Genomic DNA, 21,161 nt, shown 5'->3' on the forward strand with positions numbered 1-21,161 from the left:
TCAATTGACACTTTACATCTTTAATAAATGTTTAATCACTAAATAGAACACAAGAAATATATCTTTTTTATGCATTAAGTTTTGTCTAAATACAACAGATCAAGTCAAATTTGCCTGACAAACCTAACAAAGTCTTTCATTTGGTCACCAAAATGTTGCTTTTCTTAGCTTGTGACCTTAGTAAAGCATAACAACCTTCAAAACACAATAGATTGAACACTGTACAAGTTTTTAGAGTCCTATGGTGTAGGAGCGGCCCTTTGGGTTGTGGATTGGCAAGACAGTAGGCTCCACAATTGTCCACTCGTACCACACATTCTTTGCGTTACAGCTTCTCCAGATGTGCAGGACAACACGATCGTTTTTCTTCACATAAATGGGTGTCTGAAACAATTCAGTCAAAAACTCAATGTGCATGAACATGTCTTTTTGAAATCCAAGGTACATCATTGTTCAGTATTAAATAACTTCCACATACATTCAAAATGCAAATGTAGACTAAAATATATGTTATTTAACATGCTTATTGGGAAGTGCCTAATGTCAAACAATATTTAAAGAAGTTACAAACTGAACACTTTTTTTTTTTTTATATCTAATGAGTCCATAACATTTTAAAAGCCAAAGGGGAATGCAACTGTCTTCACTGTTTCATTGCATGAAAATATTTACATCTACTGAGTAGGATTCCCTCTATTTCTTATGGAAACTTAAACATGTAGTTAATTCATAGCTCTATAGAAACAGCCAGACTAAAATCTACACACCCTGTTTATGGATTGATCAAAACCTAAGTGACTTAATTAAGAAAAATCATGGACTGCAGGAAATAATCATGATGATGTCAGACTCAAATTCCCATAGGAGACAATTTGGCTGTTTTATTTAGCTATCGTATGGATGTACATTTGGTAATTTAGTGAATTTTACTTACTTTTTGCAATCAGTTTATTAATTTGTTAAGAGAAAATGTAAATATAAAACTAGAACTGTCCTAATGGGACTAATACCCCCGCTAGGCTAATTTCAAATGGGACAAATAATTGAATTGAATAATAATTAAGGTTTGGAACACATACAAAAAAAAAATTCTAGAATTGTAAAAAAAAAAAAATAGTTAACAAAGAAAAATTAAAATCAAAATTGTCAGAATTTCACTGTAAATACATATCTATAACAGTAATACATTTACAAATGTATGTATTTGATGATATATTTTTTTAATTTAATTGATTTAAAGAAAAACCAACAAAATGACAATAACCCCTCCCTTTGCAGTGAATAGAAATACCGGTAGCCAAGCGATGCTCTTCTGTTGATAAAACTTTCAATATCTTTCTAATAAGAGTCTTGACAGATGCAATTAGTTGTTTCAAATTTTCCTCACTTTCTCCTATGGCACAATTGAACTCCATATCAGAAAATTGATCCCATAGGACTATGATTTTCTTTGATGAGCTTGTTAAATTTAATAAACTCCCAAAACATTACCATAATTACCATACTATGTAAAAATATGTAAAAAAGAAAATTTAATATTACAAACAATTTTAAAATTGCCAAAACACTACAATCATATCAGTAATTTTGAATTTCATTTAAATTAATGCCCAATAGGGTCACTTCATCAAATTACTTGACAAATAAATTTAAACAACCTCTAAAAATAGTTTAACTTCTTTATTAATAATTAAATTATTTATTTCCTTATAATGATAGACCTTTTGGTTTATATGAAACAGTTTTAAAATAGCCCCAAAACCATCACCCATTTTACAGATTATCAATTTGCCCTAAACACATGCTCCATCTGAACCATGGCTCAGATAATGGCTCCCTTGGGACAAACGAATTCAGCCACACTTGTCTTTGATGTTCTCATTAGCTCCTAAGAATTTATCATTGACAAACAAAAACTTTGCACTGTCAGTTGATAGAATACTTATAAAAAATATTTTTTTTTTTATTAATTAAGACATAAAGACAAAAAACTCCATCTGGATGTATTTATATAAATATATTTTAGAGTGTTTTCTATTAATTAATTAATAAAATCTGTAAGGATTACCTCCCTTACTTTTCAACATATAGAATAAGGAAAATGAAAACTGTCATAAAATCATTAAATCTTGTCTGATCTTAAAAAAAATTGCAGGTGCACATCTTCAGATGGTGTTCAACATATGTACAAATTTTCAAACTGTTCCATGCAGTAATAAAAAATTCTATAGGGGGGACAAAGTTGCGTCTACAGACAGACGGACAGACGGACGGACAGACAGACGGACGGACGGACAGACAGACAGACGGACAGACGGACAGGGTGAAACCAATATACCCCCCTAAACTTCGTTTGCGGGGGTATAACAATTGAATGCTTTCTTCGATAAATCACGCAAGTTATGAAGGTAACAATCAATGCAGAAAAATTTTCATAACCAGCATTACATCAAACATACAAATACAATGAGACACCTCAATGTAATAAATATCAGAGAAAAGAATGGTACAGTTTAATTTCACAAATTTCTGCCAAAAAAAATGTTAAAAGTATTTTGAAAAACTGTAATAAAAGTAAATGAAAAAAAAATTCTTGGTATCTTTTTTGTCCGGAAGATTTTATTGGAAGCCTTTTAAAATATAGTTTTGTCCCAGACAAATACACAGATCTTATTAACTGCACACTGTGATTCAATTAGTGGAACGGTTTACATATACATGTATGTAAGGTTACAGCCAGATTGCACCTTTCAAAGTAAAAGAAAGTAATGTCACAATGACAGTCTACATGACAAATCTAGATATGCTAAATTACACTACAGTATAAGGGATAAGAGTTACACAACTGTTCATGCAAAATAAGAACAATTTTATTGTACTTTGTGACAGACTAGTCTCGTTTTTTATGATTTAACGACAATTCAGATTTCTCTTTAACATGATTAATAAATCTATGTAAATTAACAACAATAGCCACAACTTACCTTGATTGGGAACAAGATGGGGAACCAGCTAAACATTCCTGGAGAGTGGGTGTCTGGATGTATACCTGTAACACAAAATCATTCAGCCATAGAATATACAGCATTTGACCAGCACTAATGGTTCAATCCAATTTCTGGATGCTGGAGTTTGTACACTTATTCAGGACTTACTTAGGGTCACATTGTCGTACAGAATTGTGTCAAAGTAGCCAGCAAACCCGTGAAGAACTGCGTCTTGTTTGATGTCAAACTCCAGACAGGTGTACCTAGTGTTGTCTATCACTGTGTCTAAGGAAAAAAAAAATCATATTACAGTACAAAAGGAATTCAACTGAAGCAGTCAGTTTCATTTCCCTAAGTCTTTAAAGTTACCATAAAAATACCTTTTTTAACAATTAAATCGTAACAATAAATGATTTATTATTAATTGGTCATCATTTGCACTTTTCTATTATTCAGTGAAGGTCAAATGGTAAACTTTAACACAGATTGAGTCAAACCATAAGATAGACTACATTCCTTTACTGTGGGTAGGCATTAGCCTAATTCTATGCTAATTAGGATTAAATAGACAGGAACCAAAACAGTCAAAGTAACAGTCAAATTTTGAGTTTTATTCTCAATTTTGCCTTTATTAATTAAATCTATATCATACAGACATTACACAACTCCTTTTAGAAGACAATTTATACATGTGTACACATACATGTACATGTATATGATATATGAAGGGAGACAACTCTAAAAGTACATGAAGTTTTTATGTATATAAACTAGAGCTGTCTAAAAACAAAACATATCCCCCACCCTAACCCTTTTTTGTGCCATGTTAATGAACGTGAACCTAGATCTTGGATAAACAACCTTACATAGTGATAGAGCAATCAACGTATCGATGTACATTAACAGTAATTTAGTTAATTAAACTTACATTTTACAATCAATTTATTAATTTGTTAAAAGAAAGATGTAAATATAAACATCAAAATGCTTTGTTTGATGATTCATGCGGGTTATGAAGGTAGTGATCATTGCAGAAAAAATTTACATATCCCGTGTTAGCGGGTTATTTATTTTTCTGCATTGTCGCCACCTTCATATTCAGCATGAATCACCCAAGAAAGCATTTTATTGTTTTAAAATAACAATTTCCTAGGAATCTACATGTTGAATTCGCCATTTTATTATTATCCATATTGCAAATTCGTTATCGTAAGTACAGCAAACTGTAATAATGATTATAGCAAATTCACAATAAACATGTTTCCTTCCCACAACTACTGGGTGCGCTTACTGAAGTGTTAAAAATAAAATCCTCATCGGGGGAGGTCGATGTATTGTAAATTGAAGGTTTTGTAGATACATTTGGTTATTAGAAAATATGATGGAAATTAATAACAATATTTATTGCTATCTTTTGAAACTTTAAAACTTGGAAATTGCTATAACAGATTTTATCATTCAACACCAATACACATATTAAAAAAAATGAACAGACCCCAATAAAAATTTGATCTTTTCAAGTTTGATTTTATTCCTATTATGCAGGCTGTAGAAATGTTCAATGTTTGGAGCACATTAAGTACTATAGATCAGATACTCAATGGGATTGACAGGAAAGATCACTGCTAAAGAGGTAGCCTACATATACACACCATATTTGTATTGATGAAAATATGAAAAACTATTTATTTAAAAATAATGTTAGCTGAAATTTTATCACCCTCCCTCGTTGGTTTAGTATTTTGAAATGACGTTATATGTCAAATTAACTTTGGGTGGCCTTAACAGTTTCTACTGTACCATCAAATTCTAGTGTGTTGTCCATAATAACATTGTGTTGGGTGTATATCCATGATTTTGCTATATCTGTATACATATTTAACAGTTTCTACCACACATTGTGTTGGGTCAATACCGTATTTCCGGTAATTTTCACGATGATCTAATTTTAATATCACTTTTTTCGCGATCCCTGTCAAATCGCATAATATTGAATATGCAGAAATTACATCTTGTACTATTTTCCATAAGAATCTTTAAAAATCGCAAAAATTGACTGACGCAAATTAAAAATACTACATATTTGCCAAATTTTTGCAAATTTTGTGACACACGAAAAAAACCAGATGTACAGTATTGTATACACTGTACATGAACAGGGTTATTTGTGCTCTTCTTTACTTGCAAACACCATGCAGACAAAGTTGTGTTTTTAGGAAAGATATTTTGGGACACTGGATTTCAGTCTTAAATTTGCCTACTGAAAATGAGGTTGAAAGAGATGAAAATAAAACGGGGGCGAATATTTCCCTGTATATTGTATTCATTATTTCCCTATATCTGTGCAAGTACTTAACTGTTTCTACTGTACCTTCACATTGTGGAAGTTATATATCCACGATTTTGCTATATCTGTGTACATTCTTAACAGTTTCTACTATAACTACACATTGTGTTGGGTTTTGCTATATCTATATACATACTTAACAGTTTCCATTATACCTACATACTGTCTTGGGTGTAAATTCATTATTTTGCAACATTTTGTGTAACTTAACTTATACTTAACAGTTTCCACTGTACCTACACATTTCATACGGTGTAAATCCATGTTTTCCCTATATTTTTGTATATATTTAACAGTGTCTTATAAACTGTGGAATCATTTGAATTTGTGGGGGCAAATTTTTGTGGATTGTGGTTTTTTGCTCATTTGTGGGGACGTAAATTCTTGATCTGTTTTCAGTTTCAGTAAGAAAATTTACTCTTTCAAATTTCATTTTCGTCGATGATGTAAATTCAAGGGGGATTCATGAATACCACGAAAATTGAGTCAGACAAATTCTAATAATTCCACAGTACCTACACATTGTAGTGTATATATACATGATTTTTATTTGTGTGTGTGTGTGTACATATTCAACAGTTCTTCTGTGCTTACACATTGGGATGAATAAATCCAGAATTTTCTACATTTGCGTACATATTTTAAAAATAGTTTCTACTGTACCTACACATTGTGGTAGGTGTATATTCAAGATTTTGCTACATATGTGTATGTACATTGCTTTTTTTCCTATGTACCGGTACTTGAAACTAAGCAAATTTACTCGTGATTTCTGCATTTTTCATAACCCTTGATCCCTTGAAGTCAAACCACAGTCCCTTTTTTCATAACCTATTTTTTTTTTTTTTTACACTCGTGGTACCTAATCAACACCTTTACTTGGTCAGTTAAATGGCTCCGGGTGTTAGATTTGTAACGGGATGTTTCAAACAACACGTGTCCTACAAGGTGATAATTGTTCGATGACTGATCATACTGTTTTCTAATTTATAATTAACATCAACCGTCTTGCGTTAATTTGGAGGCGCAGTGAAAATGAGAAATTAATTTTGAGACGAGACAATAATTTGAAGTCAAAGTGAAATAAAATGATAATTGCTGAGTAATTTCTTACAGCTGGTGAGGGACTCATACAGTCAGTGATACTTAGGACCTACACAATATTAATTTTGTTAGATCTGTATATATATTTCACAGTTTTTACTGTACCTACACATTGCAAAGGGTGTAAATCCATTTAACAGTTTCTTATAAACCTACACATTGCAGTGTGTTTATCCACTTTTTTTATTCAACACATATTCAACAGGTCTACTGTACCTACACATTGTGGTGTATATATTCATGATTTTTCTACATTTGTGTAAATATTTTATTAACAGTTTCTACTCTACATAGTACATACACATTGTGGAGTATATATCCATGATTTTTCTACATTTGGGTACTATATTTTAATGACAGTTTCTATTGTTCCTACACATTTTGATGGTTGAATATACTCATTTGATATCTGTAAACATACAGTGGCCTCCGGGTATAACGAGATGCTGGGGACATCATTTTATTTCTCGTTACAACCGATACTCGTTATATCTGAGGTCAGGTGACACGTAATCGTTGTTCATTTCAAATAACATTTACAAACACGTGATAGTTATATAAATACCTATAATTTTTCACACATTGTTGAAAAATAATATAATTACAGCGTATTCATGTCAATGACCATAAAATAATTACGTCTACAATCTTAAACATGTGTTACTTTCACTTCACGAGAGACAAAAACTGTGTGATTGTCGGTATCGCTATTTTTAGTCACAGGGTTTTTTCAACAAGTCTGCTAACTCTTCCAAGCTTTCTAAATCTTGTTTTTTTTATAAAATTGTACTAAATGTACTCGAAGTTAATCCATAGTCCTTTGCAATTTCACTTTTAATTTTTCATTCATTGTTAACTATTTCTAAATAAGTCCTATTGTTTCTAGCGAAATTACTTTCCTTTGCCAGGAGTACCTTGCTATATCCGATAGCGTTTACAACTAACGGGCACCAATTATATCTAAAAAAGACCTATTGTTTCTGGTGAAATTGTTTTCCTTTTCTTTTACTTCGAAGCCATGATTGTGAACATTGCAACTCATTATTATTTCTGAATACTTTTAATCTGTTGTCCTGTGTATACATACCTGTGAAAATTACATGGCCATACCGTTAGTTACCTGGAACCAGCGTGTGTAATCAAGCATGCAGCGAGTACCTCGTTATATCCGATAGCGCGTACAACTAATTTTAACCTCATAATAAACGGGTCTCGTTATAAACAATCTTGTTGTATCCAGTATTTTTTAAAAGGAAATAATAAAGAAATATTTTGGGACCATAAAATCATCTCGTTGTAAGCGATACCTCGTTTTATCCGAGCTTGTTATACCTGGAGGCCACTGTACTAGTTTCTATAGATTGTACCTACACACTGTAGATGTAATCTATGATATTGCTATATCTGTGTACGTATTAAATAGTTTCTACTGTACCTACACATTGCGTTGGGTGTATATCCATCATTTTGCTATATCTATATACATACTGAATTGTTTCTACTGTACCTACACATTGTGTTGGGTGTATATCCATCATTTTGCTATATCTATATACATACTGAACTGTTTCTATTGTACCTACACATTGTGTTGGGTGTATATCCATCATTTTGCTATATCTATATACATACTGAACTGTTTCTATTGTACCTACACATTGCAGTGGCTGTAAGATTACTGACCTCTGTTTGGATGTTTAAAGTGGAACACTTCCTGTGGAGGAGCAAGCACCTGACAGTTATGGAGGCGTACCACATAGGGGGTCTCAAAATTGTGCTGCAAGAGTTAAAAAATAAACTAAATATGAAAATAGAAGAAACAAAAATCTTTGTTAAGAAGCATATAATAAATATAAATTTACTAATGTGATTTATGAATAAGGTTGATTATATATCAATAATAACTTTAAGATTGTAGTCAATCAAAATATTGTTTAAAGTTTGATTTAAACACTCAAATGCTTTCTTTGATGATAGCTGGTTATGTGAAATTAGCGCTACCATCATAACCCGCATGAATCACCAAAAAAAAAGCATTTTATAGTTTATATTTTAAAACATCTTTCTTTTAACAAATTAATGAATTGATCATAAAGAGAAAGTAAAAATAACTAAATTATTCGTTAATGTACATCAGTATGTTAAATAAAAGAAATTGCCAAGTTGTCTTAAATGGGATTTTGCGTCTGACATTATCCTGATTAATTTGTTCAGTCCATGATTTTCTTTTAGTTCGATGAAGGTTTTGACCAAATGATAAATGGGGGTGATAATTTCAGACTGGCTGTTTCTTTAGAACAATGAATTAACTATAAGTTTCTGTAAGAAATAGAGGAAATCATACTTGGAAGATGTGAATATAACTTGGTGCCCGCATGTACAATTCTAATCCAGTACTTACATCTAGCGGTTTGTTGGAGGGGGTGTTGTCCTTGCACACTCTGACTTCATTGTACAGCTTTTCTGACTGTAGTGGCGACATGTAGGATGTGTATTCACAAGGAATACTGATACCATCATCTGAAAACCATACACAAATTTAATACTTCTACTCATTTCACCGTTTACATGTAACTTCTATACTATGCATAACAGCTACATGTATATCCTGGTAGCTGTTGATGGTTCCCTATCCTACCTGTTTGCCTGTACAGTATCTAAATATCATTACATGTACATAAGCTCTGCAGTTGCAGTTGTACTGCATAGTTTCTAAATAAAATACAAAACTACAATCTTTCAAACTCATTTTTATATTCATTTCATCGAAAAACAACATCGTAGTCTTTCAACATGCATTGGTTCCTGTGCTGAGTTTTACTTTTATATAATCAACATATACATGTACCTACATATCATTTAGTAAACTATATGACTAGATACATACAATAAATAAACTAGTAATAGTCCAATACCCTTCAGAAATCTCTGAGCTCCATCCAGACATTCCGGGGAGAGTTCGTTATCTCCAAACGACCCAAGTAGCTCGCTGACCAAGATGTCTGCCTTCTCGGGCGCCTCCCACAACCGCATGTCACATGACACCACCTCCACCAGGTCTCCCCACATCTCGTCCTTCATATTCTCCAGACTGTTAACAACAAAACATTGTCTCAGCCTCGAAAGTTTACAAATTTCAACAAAACCTCAGTATCCCTGAAGCACCCTTGTTACAATGATAGCTGGTACTTACGTCACTACAGCATTAGGATTTTTCTCCACCGCATACACCTTCTTAATTTTTCTATCTGCCTGATGGGAAGCGGCAATGGAGGCCCTCACAAGGGGTCCTCTGCCAGCCCCAACCACCATTAAAACACTGCAACAGAGAACACATCTTCTTTCCTTTCCAACTGATATTTCCCACAAAAAAGGACCATAAATAGAATGGTAGTTTATACAAATATATGACAATATGAACATGTGACTACTTACACACTCTTTGTTTCTTTTTCCTCTGGTTTGATCTTACCCAGAAGGGCATAGTACACAGCCTGAAGAAACAATGAGAGTAACACTTTGACTTTACATCTTTTTACAATTATTTCCGAAGTTACCCAGTCTGAGTTTCCAGTTTTGAAATATATATGTTATTGACAAGAACATTGGTTTTTACAAGAAGAAAACTGACCTTCTGATATTGGGAATATTTGACAGGGTCTTTCTCAAAGATTTCGTAAGTTTGTGATTCTAGGTTGTCCATCAAAGGCTGCAGAAAAATCACAAGGTACAATGATATATTTTTAGAACAAATTGCACATTTTTTAAGTCAATGTTATAAGGAGCCAGCTAGTTTTTTTCATTCATACCTGCAGTGGACTTTGCAAGTAGTCCTCGTAGCCCTTTGCAAACTGTGTGATGGGATCAGGAGGGGACCTAGTCTATGGAAGACAAAAAAACCAAGTGATCAACTGAGTCAGTGCTTAATCTCTTAAAAGTTTGTCTCTCATGCTAAAAAAGGCAGTGAATTTATAAAAGGCTAACATTTGCAACAAACACATACATGCATATGAATACTGGTCAGATGCCAAAAGGGTTTGTGCAATGATTAATTTTCATGAGCATTCATGTGCCTATCCTAATATATATTCTACATTACATAAGGTTTATATATGACCGTTTAGGCTTGCTCTGTATTAAATCATTTACCAACCTCACATATGCATGTATATACACGTAATTCCTTTAAGTCATGTCATAATGAGTTCTAAACATTTTCATCTATAGCCTATATTAATAAAAATTTCAAATAATATTTTAAAGTGTCAGTATATAATATGTTTTCCGCACAGATAAGATGAGAGAGAACATACATGTAAGCCCCGTCTCTTCTACAGGTCAGACTTGCACTTACCTGCCACAGGTTATCCATGTACAGGCAATGCTGGTACTGTTGGAGATCTGTGTCTTGATGTCTTACCTGCCAAAGGTGATCCAGGTACTGCTGGTAGGTGTGGAGGCCTTTGTCTGGGTGTCTGTCTGCCCCGGTCAGGATTATCTGAATGTCCAGCTGCTCAAGCCAAAAAAAATTCTGTTGACAAACAAACCTACAGGTATTCTGAGTCTAGTGTTACAACACAACCAATTATTAACTAGAGCAGTCCAAAAGAAGGACTAACCTTGCCCAGGTTAAAGTCATGCACACTTCTCTCAAAATATTTTTTGTTGACAAACAAACCTACATATTCAAATGTACTCTAATTCTAATGTCTATTAACTAGAGCTGTCAACAATTTAAATAGAAAAAGGTCAGTACCATGTTCAACTTTTTACCAAGTATGAGTCTTTGACATTAGTTTTAGACTTAACACAAATGTGGAGGCTCAGACAGTAAGATAAACAACGTGACAGTCAGACATGATTATTCCATTTTACCATTCCCATCCTAATCTTATATACAGCTTACTCCACGTTTATTGAAATCGCTTTACACTTTGAAATTCCACTTATTTTGAAATAGAAATAAATCCCCAGTTATAGCCTCTCATATTCTTTGCATTAAAATAACAGTTATAACGAAATCGCCTATTTTGAAACATAGCTTATATTGAAGTCACTGATCGGTCCCCAGAGGTGATAATGAGTGGTTTTTATAACTGTTATATTGAAGTACTCCCTGATGGCTGTCGTCCCGTTTTGTGACAGTAATAATGCCTGATTGACCCTTTGATATACAAAGGTGTGAATTTTGAAGTTTTCACCTTATGTGTTTTTATACTTCTTTTAAAAAATAAAATAAAATTGATTCACTTTTGAATTCTTTGTGTTTACGCATACGGACCTATTGAGGCTAGACGTAATATGGAAACCTCACAGAAAAGAAAAACCTTATATTTGGACACTATAATTACAAACTAGTAACTAATGGCTATTGATAAAAGGACGAAGCATAAATTCAAAATAGCTAAGGATTTTGAGATTAACCCGAGTACACTTACGACGTTAGACAAGCAGTGTTCAGCTCTATTTAAAGCGTTTGAGTCTAATGATTTCTCTTTGAAACGTAATTAAATGCGATTAAGCATTTTGATGAGGTTTAAGATTTTAACAAAATGAAACCTAAAAAACTTTCTGATATATAAATTAAACTTTTATGGACTAATATTCCATGTTATCTGTTCACTGTAATAAATAAACAATGACCAAATAATTTGTTTGGGTTTTTTTCTTCTTTATTTTAGATCGGGATTAAACTTTTAAAAATGGCGGCTTCACATCAGTCGATTTCGCTTATATTGAATTACAATAACTTTTAACTAATTTGCACGGTCCTCTGAATTTCATATATCCGGAGTAGGCTGTATATGTCTTTGAGACATGACACCACAATCTAATGAAATATGACTGGGTCAGTGAAGTTGAGAAATGAAAAAAAGATGGAAGAAAACTTGCCCATGCGATTTCAAAATAACTTGAGCACATCTTTATTTGTTAACCAAGAGTGCTCATAAATTCATGCACTTGTTCTTCAATTATTTTTATGTTAAATTATGTCCAACGAAAGATGGACAGAAGGACAGATGGAAAAACAGCTTCCAATATTTCTTCCCCTTCCCCATGGACAAGTTTGTGTAGTGTAAAACATATACAGTATAATGAACAGTTTGTGTACCTTGAACAGTTTTTTAAGGAAACTCTGTTGAGGTTTTGATAACACAGGATACCCTCTCTTATTGGTCAGAAACAGATTGGTGGATACCATGACACACTTGATTGGCTCGGCCAGCCATCGGTCCAATACCTCCTCATCTGGCAGATTAGTGGACAGCTCCAGAACAACATTGATTCTCCTCTGAGAGTCGCACAGAGTTCTAAACTCATGCCACCTGCAAAGTAAAAAGTCATATATTATATAACAAAAACTTATGAAGTACAGGTACTTGTAAAAATGTAATATGATATAACAAAATAACAACCCCTCTCCAAAAATTCCTTTATACCCTATTTTTTACATTTTAAATAATCTCTGAAAGAGTGTGAAGAATCAGAGGTTACTTTCCTTATCATAACTGCAAAATTGTAAACAAGACTTATAATGTAAATTTTAAAAGATTTTTGTAATGATAAATACATTAACATGTAAAAATACTAAACAGCACACAGGTAAATACCACAAGCCAGGAAGAGCACTTTCTATTCTATACACTGACCATTTCCAGGTGTCATCCTGGGGCTCTCTCTCCTCGTCTGTCTGTCCCCCCTCCATCAGACAGTCTGCCTGGTCACGAGCCGATATCAGCGGGATCTGGATCCAGTATTGCTGAAAAAATCCAATCAAGACAAATTAATCTACCTGTACCTTCTTAATAAATGTAGATTACCCATTTATTAATATGAGAGGTCATGCAATAAATTTAACATGTTTACAATATAGTGAAGCACTAGGGATGAGAGATTTCCATTCATTTTTAACTCAATTCATCCATGAAGTTTTTAATACAATTTTAAAATTACAAAAATGAAACTGACTTTGATGAAGCCTTAATTTATTATAATATGTATGTTCACTGCTGTTTTTTTACAGTATTGTGCTGAGCTAAACAGAGTACATGGTCTTTACTTGTTGGAAGTAAGCTGCTTGGATCTGTTCACTGAGACATCTTGCTAGGTTGGCATTCTTGCCATGTTTCAGTTGAATTAATATGGCTGGGAGCCCAAGGTGGCTTGCAAATGCCAACTCCTGTTTGAATCCCTTGAAAAACACAAAATTGTGAAATGAGAATGAGAAAAAAATAGCTGAAATACATGTACTATCACCATTGCTTTAAAAAGGATAGCTGTACATGTGGAAGAATATTAGGTCTTTGTGGTTTACAATTTGATGGCTTTCCTGGTAATGCAGACCAAAAATAAAGTACTCCTGTGTCTGCCAAGAACAGATATCAAATATTTGTAGACCATTTATTTCTTCTTTACACAATGACACAAAAAAAATCTTACAGCTTCAGAGTTCTTTCGAATAACTTCAACTCTCGAGTCCAGCTGTAACCATGGTGATGTTTTGCCGACAATCAATGTACTCCAATCTAGGTAAATCATTGATTCATCATGTTGATTTCAAAATTACATTCTAATAATTGAAAATATAAACTTCAAAGAGAACTGGAAAGTCTGGACCTATATATTTTTATAAACTTCAATAAATTTCATTTCCAATTTTATAAATCTCTGTGTAAAAATTGATGCTCAGAACTTGTATAATTTTTTTTTATAGAACTTTGATAAATTGATGCCTTATCCGTCTCATTTACCAGTTTATAATACAGTTTCTACTGTGCTTGATTACAAAAGCCTACTACCTTGGCCTGATAAAACAAGGTCAGATCTCGAAAGAGGACCAGGCCGATTCTTTGCTGGACCATGAATAAATTCACGTTTGTATCTTGGATTCACAATTGGCAGACACACAAAATCAAATCTAAAGAAAAAGTGATAAAAAATTCTTAAATTTCAACAGTCTCAATATAGGAATTTTAAGTTTATATATATTGATTTTACAATTTTTCTCACTACGAGTTATCGCACTTTTAAATGTGTATTATCAAAAAGAAGAGAGTGCTCTATTTGGTCACGTAATGTTGGTGTCATCATTTGACCAATGAAATTAAACGTGGGAATTCTAGGGACTCTCTTTGTTTAGGAAGACGCGCTAATTCAATTCACTTTCTTTCAGGACGCCGCACGGGTAACACCTTTGAATACTGATTCTGTTCCTTCGGACCATTTCTTTAAAACTCCACCACCTCCCCTCCACCTTTCCAGTGTTAAATATTTTATATTATTTTTCTTTATTTTTGATTTTTTTTCACCTTCTCTTTTTTCATGCATGTATTTTATTGTAGATGTACAGAGCTTTTTAAGACCACAAGGAATTTGTTTGACAATATTACGTAACCAATTTTCGATTTCAGTTTCTCAATACAGCCAATTAGTAAAATTCATATTTGTATATTATTATTAATCACTATTCGGAAATTAATTATAGTTACATCATATTAAGATCAAATGCAGAATTGCGACATAATTCAATTAAAATTCAATTATAGTATTTCGTAATATAATTTTATATAACCTTAGGCAATGTGTTACAATGTTATGTAACAATTAAAGTCACGCTGGTGGCAAAGAGCAACATATACCATGTCTTGTTTTGTTTATATACATTGTATTATGTATCGAAAGATGGAGGTGATGGTCATACGTAAAGTAAACTACCGATACATAAGTTAAAGCCCTTTCATACGGAAATCAATTATGGATAAATACGTTTTAAAAAAGTCTGACAGCTTCATTCCTTTGTTTTCATTGCAGCAATGTGTTAATTTAACACAGTTAAATTGAATCATGAGTCATGACTCAAATCTATTTAACATTTCACTCAATTTAAACCACTTTTAAAAAAAGTGTAAGCAATGATTTTTTTTTATAATCATATGCCATGCTAAAGATGCTACAATACATTATGAGTTTCCAAATAAAATCTTGAAAACTGTCGATCGGTAGTTTTTTAGCAGACCTTTTTTTAATTTTTTATACATATGCTTAAACTGACTGACTAGGCACAGATTTTGTTAGTCCAATTAAAAATCTATCAGTCTGAAACTAAAAGACTAATGTTAATGTTGAACCCTGTATTGTGTGTCAATTACATTTAATTAATCAAAAGATATTTGTTTATATAACTATTGTTTGTGGGTTCTTTATGTGTGTTTCTGACCCACAACCTTATAGTATTTCTTTATCATTTTTATCATAAAACAATTAAAAAGAAATTTACTGATATTATCCATGCATATTATGAAGTTATAACAAATTTGTCCATGATGGATATATAATGGAATAAATATACAAGTTGAGATCAAATCTAAGAAAAAAAGGTTGTACCGTTGCATCAAGGTTATACATGTATGTACTTTAAAGTAGATCTCCATGAAGCCACTAAGCCAACCATTTCTTTGAATAACTGATCATATTATGGACACAAGAAGACTATTATTACAGAATTTTGTTGAAAACTAATTTCGGGTTAGCCAAATTAGCCTGGTACCAAAACACCGACATTTATTACACAACAGATCACAGGACACGTCTATATCATTTTTCAACGTTGAATCAAGATAAATTATAAGTGAACCAGGTAAACATTGGATATTTTGCAAAGTTTCAAATATTCAAAAACACAAGTACAATCTCATGTAAAATGCAATACACACAAAGAAATTGCGTTATGAATCTTACCCAGATTTACAAGCAGTTTCTACTGCTGTATTTATATCAGGACAACAGTGATAATCGCGACCACAAGACGCACGTGCCATCTTCACTGGCATATTTTGAGGAAATTCGAAAGTAATTGGTGTTTAAAAAACGTATACCGAACCCGATTGAGAGAGAGAGGGAGAGAGAGAGTAGCAGTAGCTATATATCAGTGTACATAATTATATTCACACTCAGAGAAAAATATATAAAATTGCACTATACAGGTGGAATCCTGTCAGCGTCTCAATGATTTTCTACCAGTAGTTAACTTTGTTTATTGAAGAATATCCGTGTACATGTCTAGACCCTTTCCTATCCTTAACATCTTACTGAGTGCCAATAGTGCTAAATTTCCGCCTTAGGGTCTGACCCCCCTGACCCAGGGGCCGTGCATTTCACAAATTAGGAAGGGCATCATGGACATCATATAACCACGCATTTACATTTTTCACATCAGTGCATGTGTGGGAATAGAGAAGATGTTTAAGAATTTGACCTCAACCCCCCCCCCCCCCCATTTTTGGTCTCGATGTCTTGGGGTGGTTAAGTAATAAAGTTCGCAATTTAGATTCTCTTACCCGTGAGATACATGTACCTCAAACAAAAATGGTAACAAATGGCCTTGTTTTTTTTAAAAAGAAGTATAAATTTAAAATGGCTAACGGACGACGGCGGACGAATGATGGAAAATGTTTTAAAATTATTACTAATATGTACAAAGGTATTAAGTCAAAAGTTCTGGTTAATGGATTAAGTTCAGAATTTTTTGAATGTACAGTTGGAGTACGACAAGGGGAAAATTTGTCGCCTTTTTTATTTTCACTATATTTAAATGATCTTGAGGAGTATCTTTATACAAACAATGTCAGAGGTTTGTCACGCTTGTCTGATAACATTAAGAAAGATCTTAATATTTATTTAAACCTTTTTGTCTTATTGTATGCAGATGATACCATCTTATTGTCAGAAAATCCAGAAGATTTTCAACACTTACTCAATGTTTTTTCTAGATATTGTAAAGAGTGGCGTCTTAAGGTTAACAGTAAAAAAACTAAAGTTGTAATGTTTGGTAGAGGTAAACAAACCAACTGTTTTACTTTTGAAGGTTCCCAATTAGAAATTGTTAACAACTTTAAATACCTGGGTGTTACTTTTTGTAAAAGCAACTCTTTTAATCTTAATGTTAAAGAACTGTTTGATAAAGCTACTAAAGCAATGTATGGTGTTATTGGGAAGTGCAGAACACATAATCTAACAATTGATTGTAAAGTAGACATGTTCGATAAAATTATCAAACCAATATTATTATATGGATGCGAAGTTTGGGGTTTTCATAACACTAATCTCCTTGAAAAATTACATTTAAAATTTTGTAAACATATATTGAACTTGAGAACCTCAACTCCAAACTTTATGGGAAAAATTCAAAGTTCTGCCTACTTGTTCATACAAGCCCGACCTAAATTACAGTTTACATGTACTTATAGTTTTTAGCACCTGTTAAATTTAAAAATGACAGAAAAAACTTCAAAGTGTGGAGAAAAAGGACTATATATGGTTTTGGCCTAAAATGGCCCCTTAAATGAACATCGTCATTTTACTGTAATTCTTTTTTTTATATGTACAGATATACATTTCAAGTTTTTTCATAATTTTCATTTCAATTTGAGTGCCCACTTTTTAAAAATAAGACATCATAAAGTTTACCCTTTCCCACCATTTTTTGCATTTTTAGCATACAACGGCTTGTTTTCAAGCAGATTTTCTTTTTGAAAACATTGAGCGATTACTTGAACAAACAAAATATTTTCACCAAAGATGTATCTATCCAGTACTTAAAAGTGACAAAAAGTTCTTTCATGTTCAAAGAGTCGCTCGATATTTCCCATTCGAAAAAAGATAAGAAATATGTCAATTCTTGATTGATTTTGATTTAAATCTAAAAATAGTGTCACTTATTACGTCATATACTGCCAGTAAGTGCATATAAATAAAAAAAAAAAATAGGCGAAGAACATTTTTTTTGTAAACTCTTCTAAAAAGTAACACAAAAAATTAATGTACCTGAAACACTTTTAAAAAAGGCGAATTATGGGGGCCAAATTTGACTAATATCATAGAAAAATTTAGTTCTTTCCTGTAGTATTCGAACTCGGGACCTGCGGGTCAGCAGATCGAAGTTTCATCCGTTGCGCTACAGAGATGGAAGACAAAACTTCAATGTAGGCGGTATATAAACAATTTCACGATGGGTAAAATCGCCATGCTGTGGCGTACTGTAATATAGAAGTCACAGGGTATCGAGGATCCTATTTAGTGATAATGAAATATTGAATATCATCCAATGTTTTACTATTGGCTGTTAATGGGACATGGTCACGCTTTTGATTAAAAAATTATTTTTCCGATTTTAATGTTTACATACTTCAGTAACACTTTTTTAATAGGCAACCAAACTTTGAGTGTCATCCGTCGAGTTATAAGCGAGTTAAAGAACTTACAATTCTTTGGTATGTAAACAAAGAATTTGTTTACATTTTGAATGTTGAAGTGAGAATTCCAGTTTTAGACCCAAAATGAACGTATGAAACGTTAGGAACTGTTTATTTATGCTTATAATAGATAAGAAGATAGACAAATCAGCTTGACAAAGATTTTTTACTGGTATATTTAACCTTTGTAAACAAAAACAGGACACGAGCCTTGTTTACATATAACGAAGAATTCTGAGCCCTGTATCTTACTTATATCTCATCGCAGTCACGTAGCATCGTTTTTGAAAGTGGGGGGGGGGGTCAGACTCATCCAAAAAAATCTTGACAAGCAAAAAAAAAAAAAAATTTTTTTAGTTTTCCAACATCTTCAAAATACTTATCCGTATGTGTGTGTGGGGGGGGGGGGGGGGGGGGGCAGGCCGGCTTATTATATAACTTCAATTTCACTCCTCATTTCCTTATTTTCATATCAATTTTTTACATACTCCCCATGATAATTCCATTTTTTATATGTAAATTTTAAGAAATTTGTTGCTGCGAGAAAAGGGGGGGGGAGCCCCCCCCCTTCTGATGCTATGTGCCTGCTACGACTGACTCTCTTTCATTTGATAATTAGAGATGCATTACTAAAGCATTGTATAATAAAAACAGAAAAATACATTTTGACCGAAATCGTGACCATGCTTCTTTAAGGAGGCTGGATGGTCAACAAATTGACCATAAGATCCATCTAATATTTGTAAGATATAATTTGTTTAGCTTTGAACTAAGAACAGAAATGTTTTCCTTTTTGAATAATACGAACTAAGATGCTATACTTAATTTAATATATCATGGGGTTATGACAATCGCTATTATTATACTTTCATGTTAAATACTGAAATCTGATTGGTTTTGACGCAGTTGATAATCCATTCTATTACCCTCAGCGTTAGCAACGGGTAACACAACGAATTGTTACATGTGCGTACGGTTCGCCGTAGAATTCATGTCTTTTTTATATAAAAGTAGTAAAACATTCTCTCATATTAAGACATTCAGTATAATAAAATAAATAGTGCCTGTTTGGGAGGATTACAGTTGAAACTGACACCCCTCGAAAACCATTGTCAACCTCCGCTTCGCGTCGGTTGACAATCCTTTTCTCGGGGTGTCAATTTCAACTGTTACCCTCCCAAACAGGCACTATTTATATATTGTACCCTTAAATAACCTCGTAAATCTCAACCATAAACAGAAAATAGTTTGAAATTTTGTTTTAATAATTTGGCACTGTGGTTCATGCAGTGAAAAAGTGGACGTTGGTTAATATATAATTTTTAAAATTTTCGACATACATGTCGTAATATACGTGAATTTTGTCGGTATCTATGATAGGTGATAAAGAAAGTCTAGCTGTTTTCTTATGTCGTGACATTTCCTTCTGTCATCTGCATGATTCTCCAATGACTGTGCGTTGACTTAGAAACGTAAAATACACATTAACACATTACTTATAAATACCCACAGAGCATTTGCACATCTGCACACGAAATTAACAGATAAATACGAGCAAATAAATGGATGAAATGAATCATTTTAAATATGTGTTCATATAATAATTTGCCATGTATTGACTTAAAAAGGACTATATTTGGTATGCATCTTCATATTTATGCGAAGTAAACGCCCGATACATTAACGGTCGTAATGTTTAGACCAAATATAATCTTCTTCAAAAGTAGCCCATATAATCTTCAAAAGAAGACCTCTGTTTAGAGATTTAAGAGGTGTGACTTTTGTTCTTGTAAATAATAGTTTTATTATAGCATAGTAAATCATTTTTTTTTATATTAATGTAAATCTGAGGGTCATTTTCGGCCTCCCAGCCTCCTTAATTACGATTTGTAAACTTTATTATAATATTCTTTTATTATGGCACATTTGACAATCTTTCCACGCGTGCAGAACCATGAAACAGAACGCATTATCCAGTTGGAAATCGTTACATGTAAAAGCTGCAAGAAGTTTTTGCAGCATAAATTTATAAACGAATAGCATACAACAGTTGTATTGATCAAATGTCATAGAATTCCCAAATCGATCGATCCGTTCCATTTCTGTTTAGAGAAACATTTAAAAAAAATTCTTAAATTTATTTCCAAATCCTCAAAATTCACAGGCGTCGGACGTTAAAAATATTTCTTTCAATGATAATGTTATCCCCATGTACTTCGATTATTATAGTGCGGGGACTTATCATATTAAAAGAAATAGGCGTCTGTGTCAAAATTGAATGAGGAAATAAATTCCACCCATTGTGAAAATATTTGGGTTTTTAAATTTATGGTAAAAGATTTGTTATTCTCTACTGGATCAATTTATAAAAGTTCAAGGGTCCAAAAATTGTACTGGATTAATTTTATAACGGCTATACAATCATGTACATTATACTTTTTATGTCACTCTAACGTATTTAAGCACAAAAAC

General features: G+C 32.7%; 1 protein-coding gene across 2 annotated transcripts; it reads right to left on the reverse strand.

Annotated features, from left to right (window-relative positions):
* LOC105323137 (protein arginine N-methyltransferase 5) lies at positions 1-16,312 on the reverse strand. Of its 2 annotated transcripts, none has more exons than XM_011422113.4 (17): positions 16,177-16,312; positions 14,238-14,356; positions 13,879-13,964; positions 13,499-13,630; positions 13,089-13,198; positions 12,551-12,764; positions 10,859-10,948; positions 10,248-10,319; positions 10,070-10,147; positions 9,874-9,932; positions 9,632-9,757; positions 9,354-9,529; positions 8,840-8,958; positions 8,122-8,215; positions 3,156-3,272; positions 2,985-3,049; positions 1-384 (listed from the first exon to the last, which is right to left on the reverse strand). In XM_011422113.4, exons 1-17 carry the CDS (start codon positions 16,266-16,268, stop codon positions 232-234), a joined length of 1,902 nt encoding a protein of 633 aa, XP_011420415.3. In that variant the 5' UTR covers positions 16,269-16,312; the 3' UTR covers positions 1-231. The 2 variants fall into 2 exon arrangements, with proteins under 2 accessions (XP_011420415.3, XP_011420414.3); XM_011422112.4 differs by having other exon boundaries at positions 10,793-10,948.
* Positions 16,313-21,161: the final 4,849 nt, after the last annotated feature.

This window comes from Magallana gigas, chromosome 3 (genome assembly GCF_963853765.1).
Source record: "Magallana gigas chromosome 3, xbMagGiga1.1, whole genome shotgun sequence".
Classification (NCBI taxonomy): Eukaryota; Metazoa; Mollusca; class Bivalvia; order Ostreida; family Ostreidae; genus Magallana; species Magallana gigas.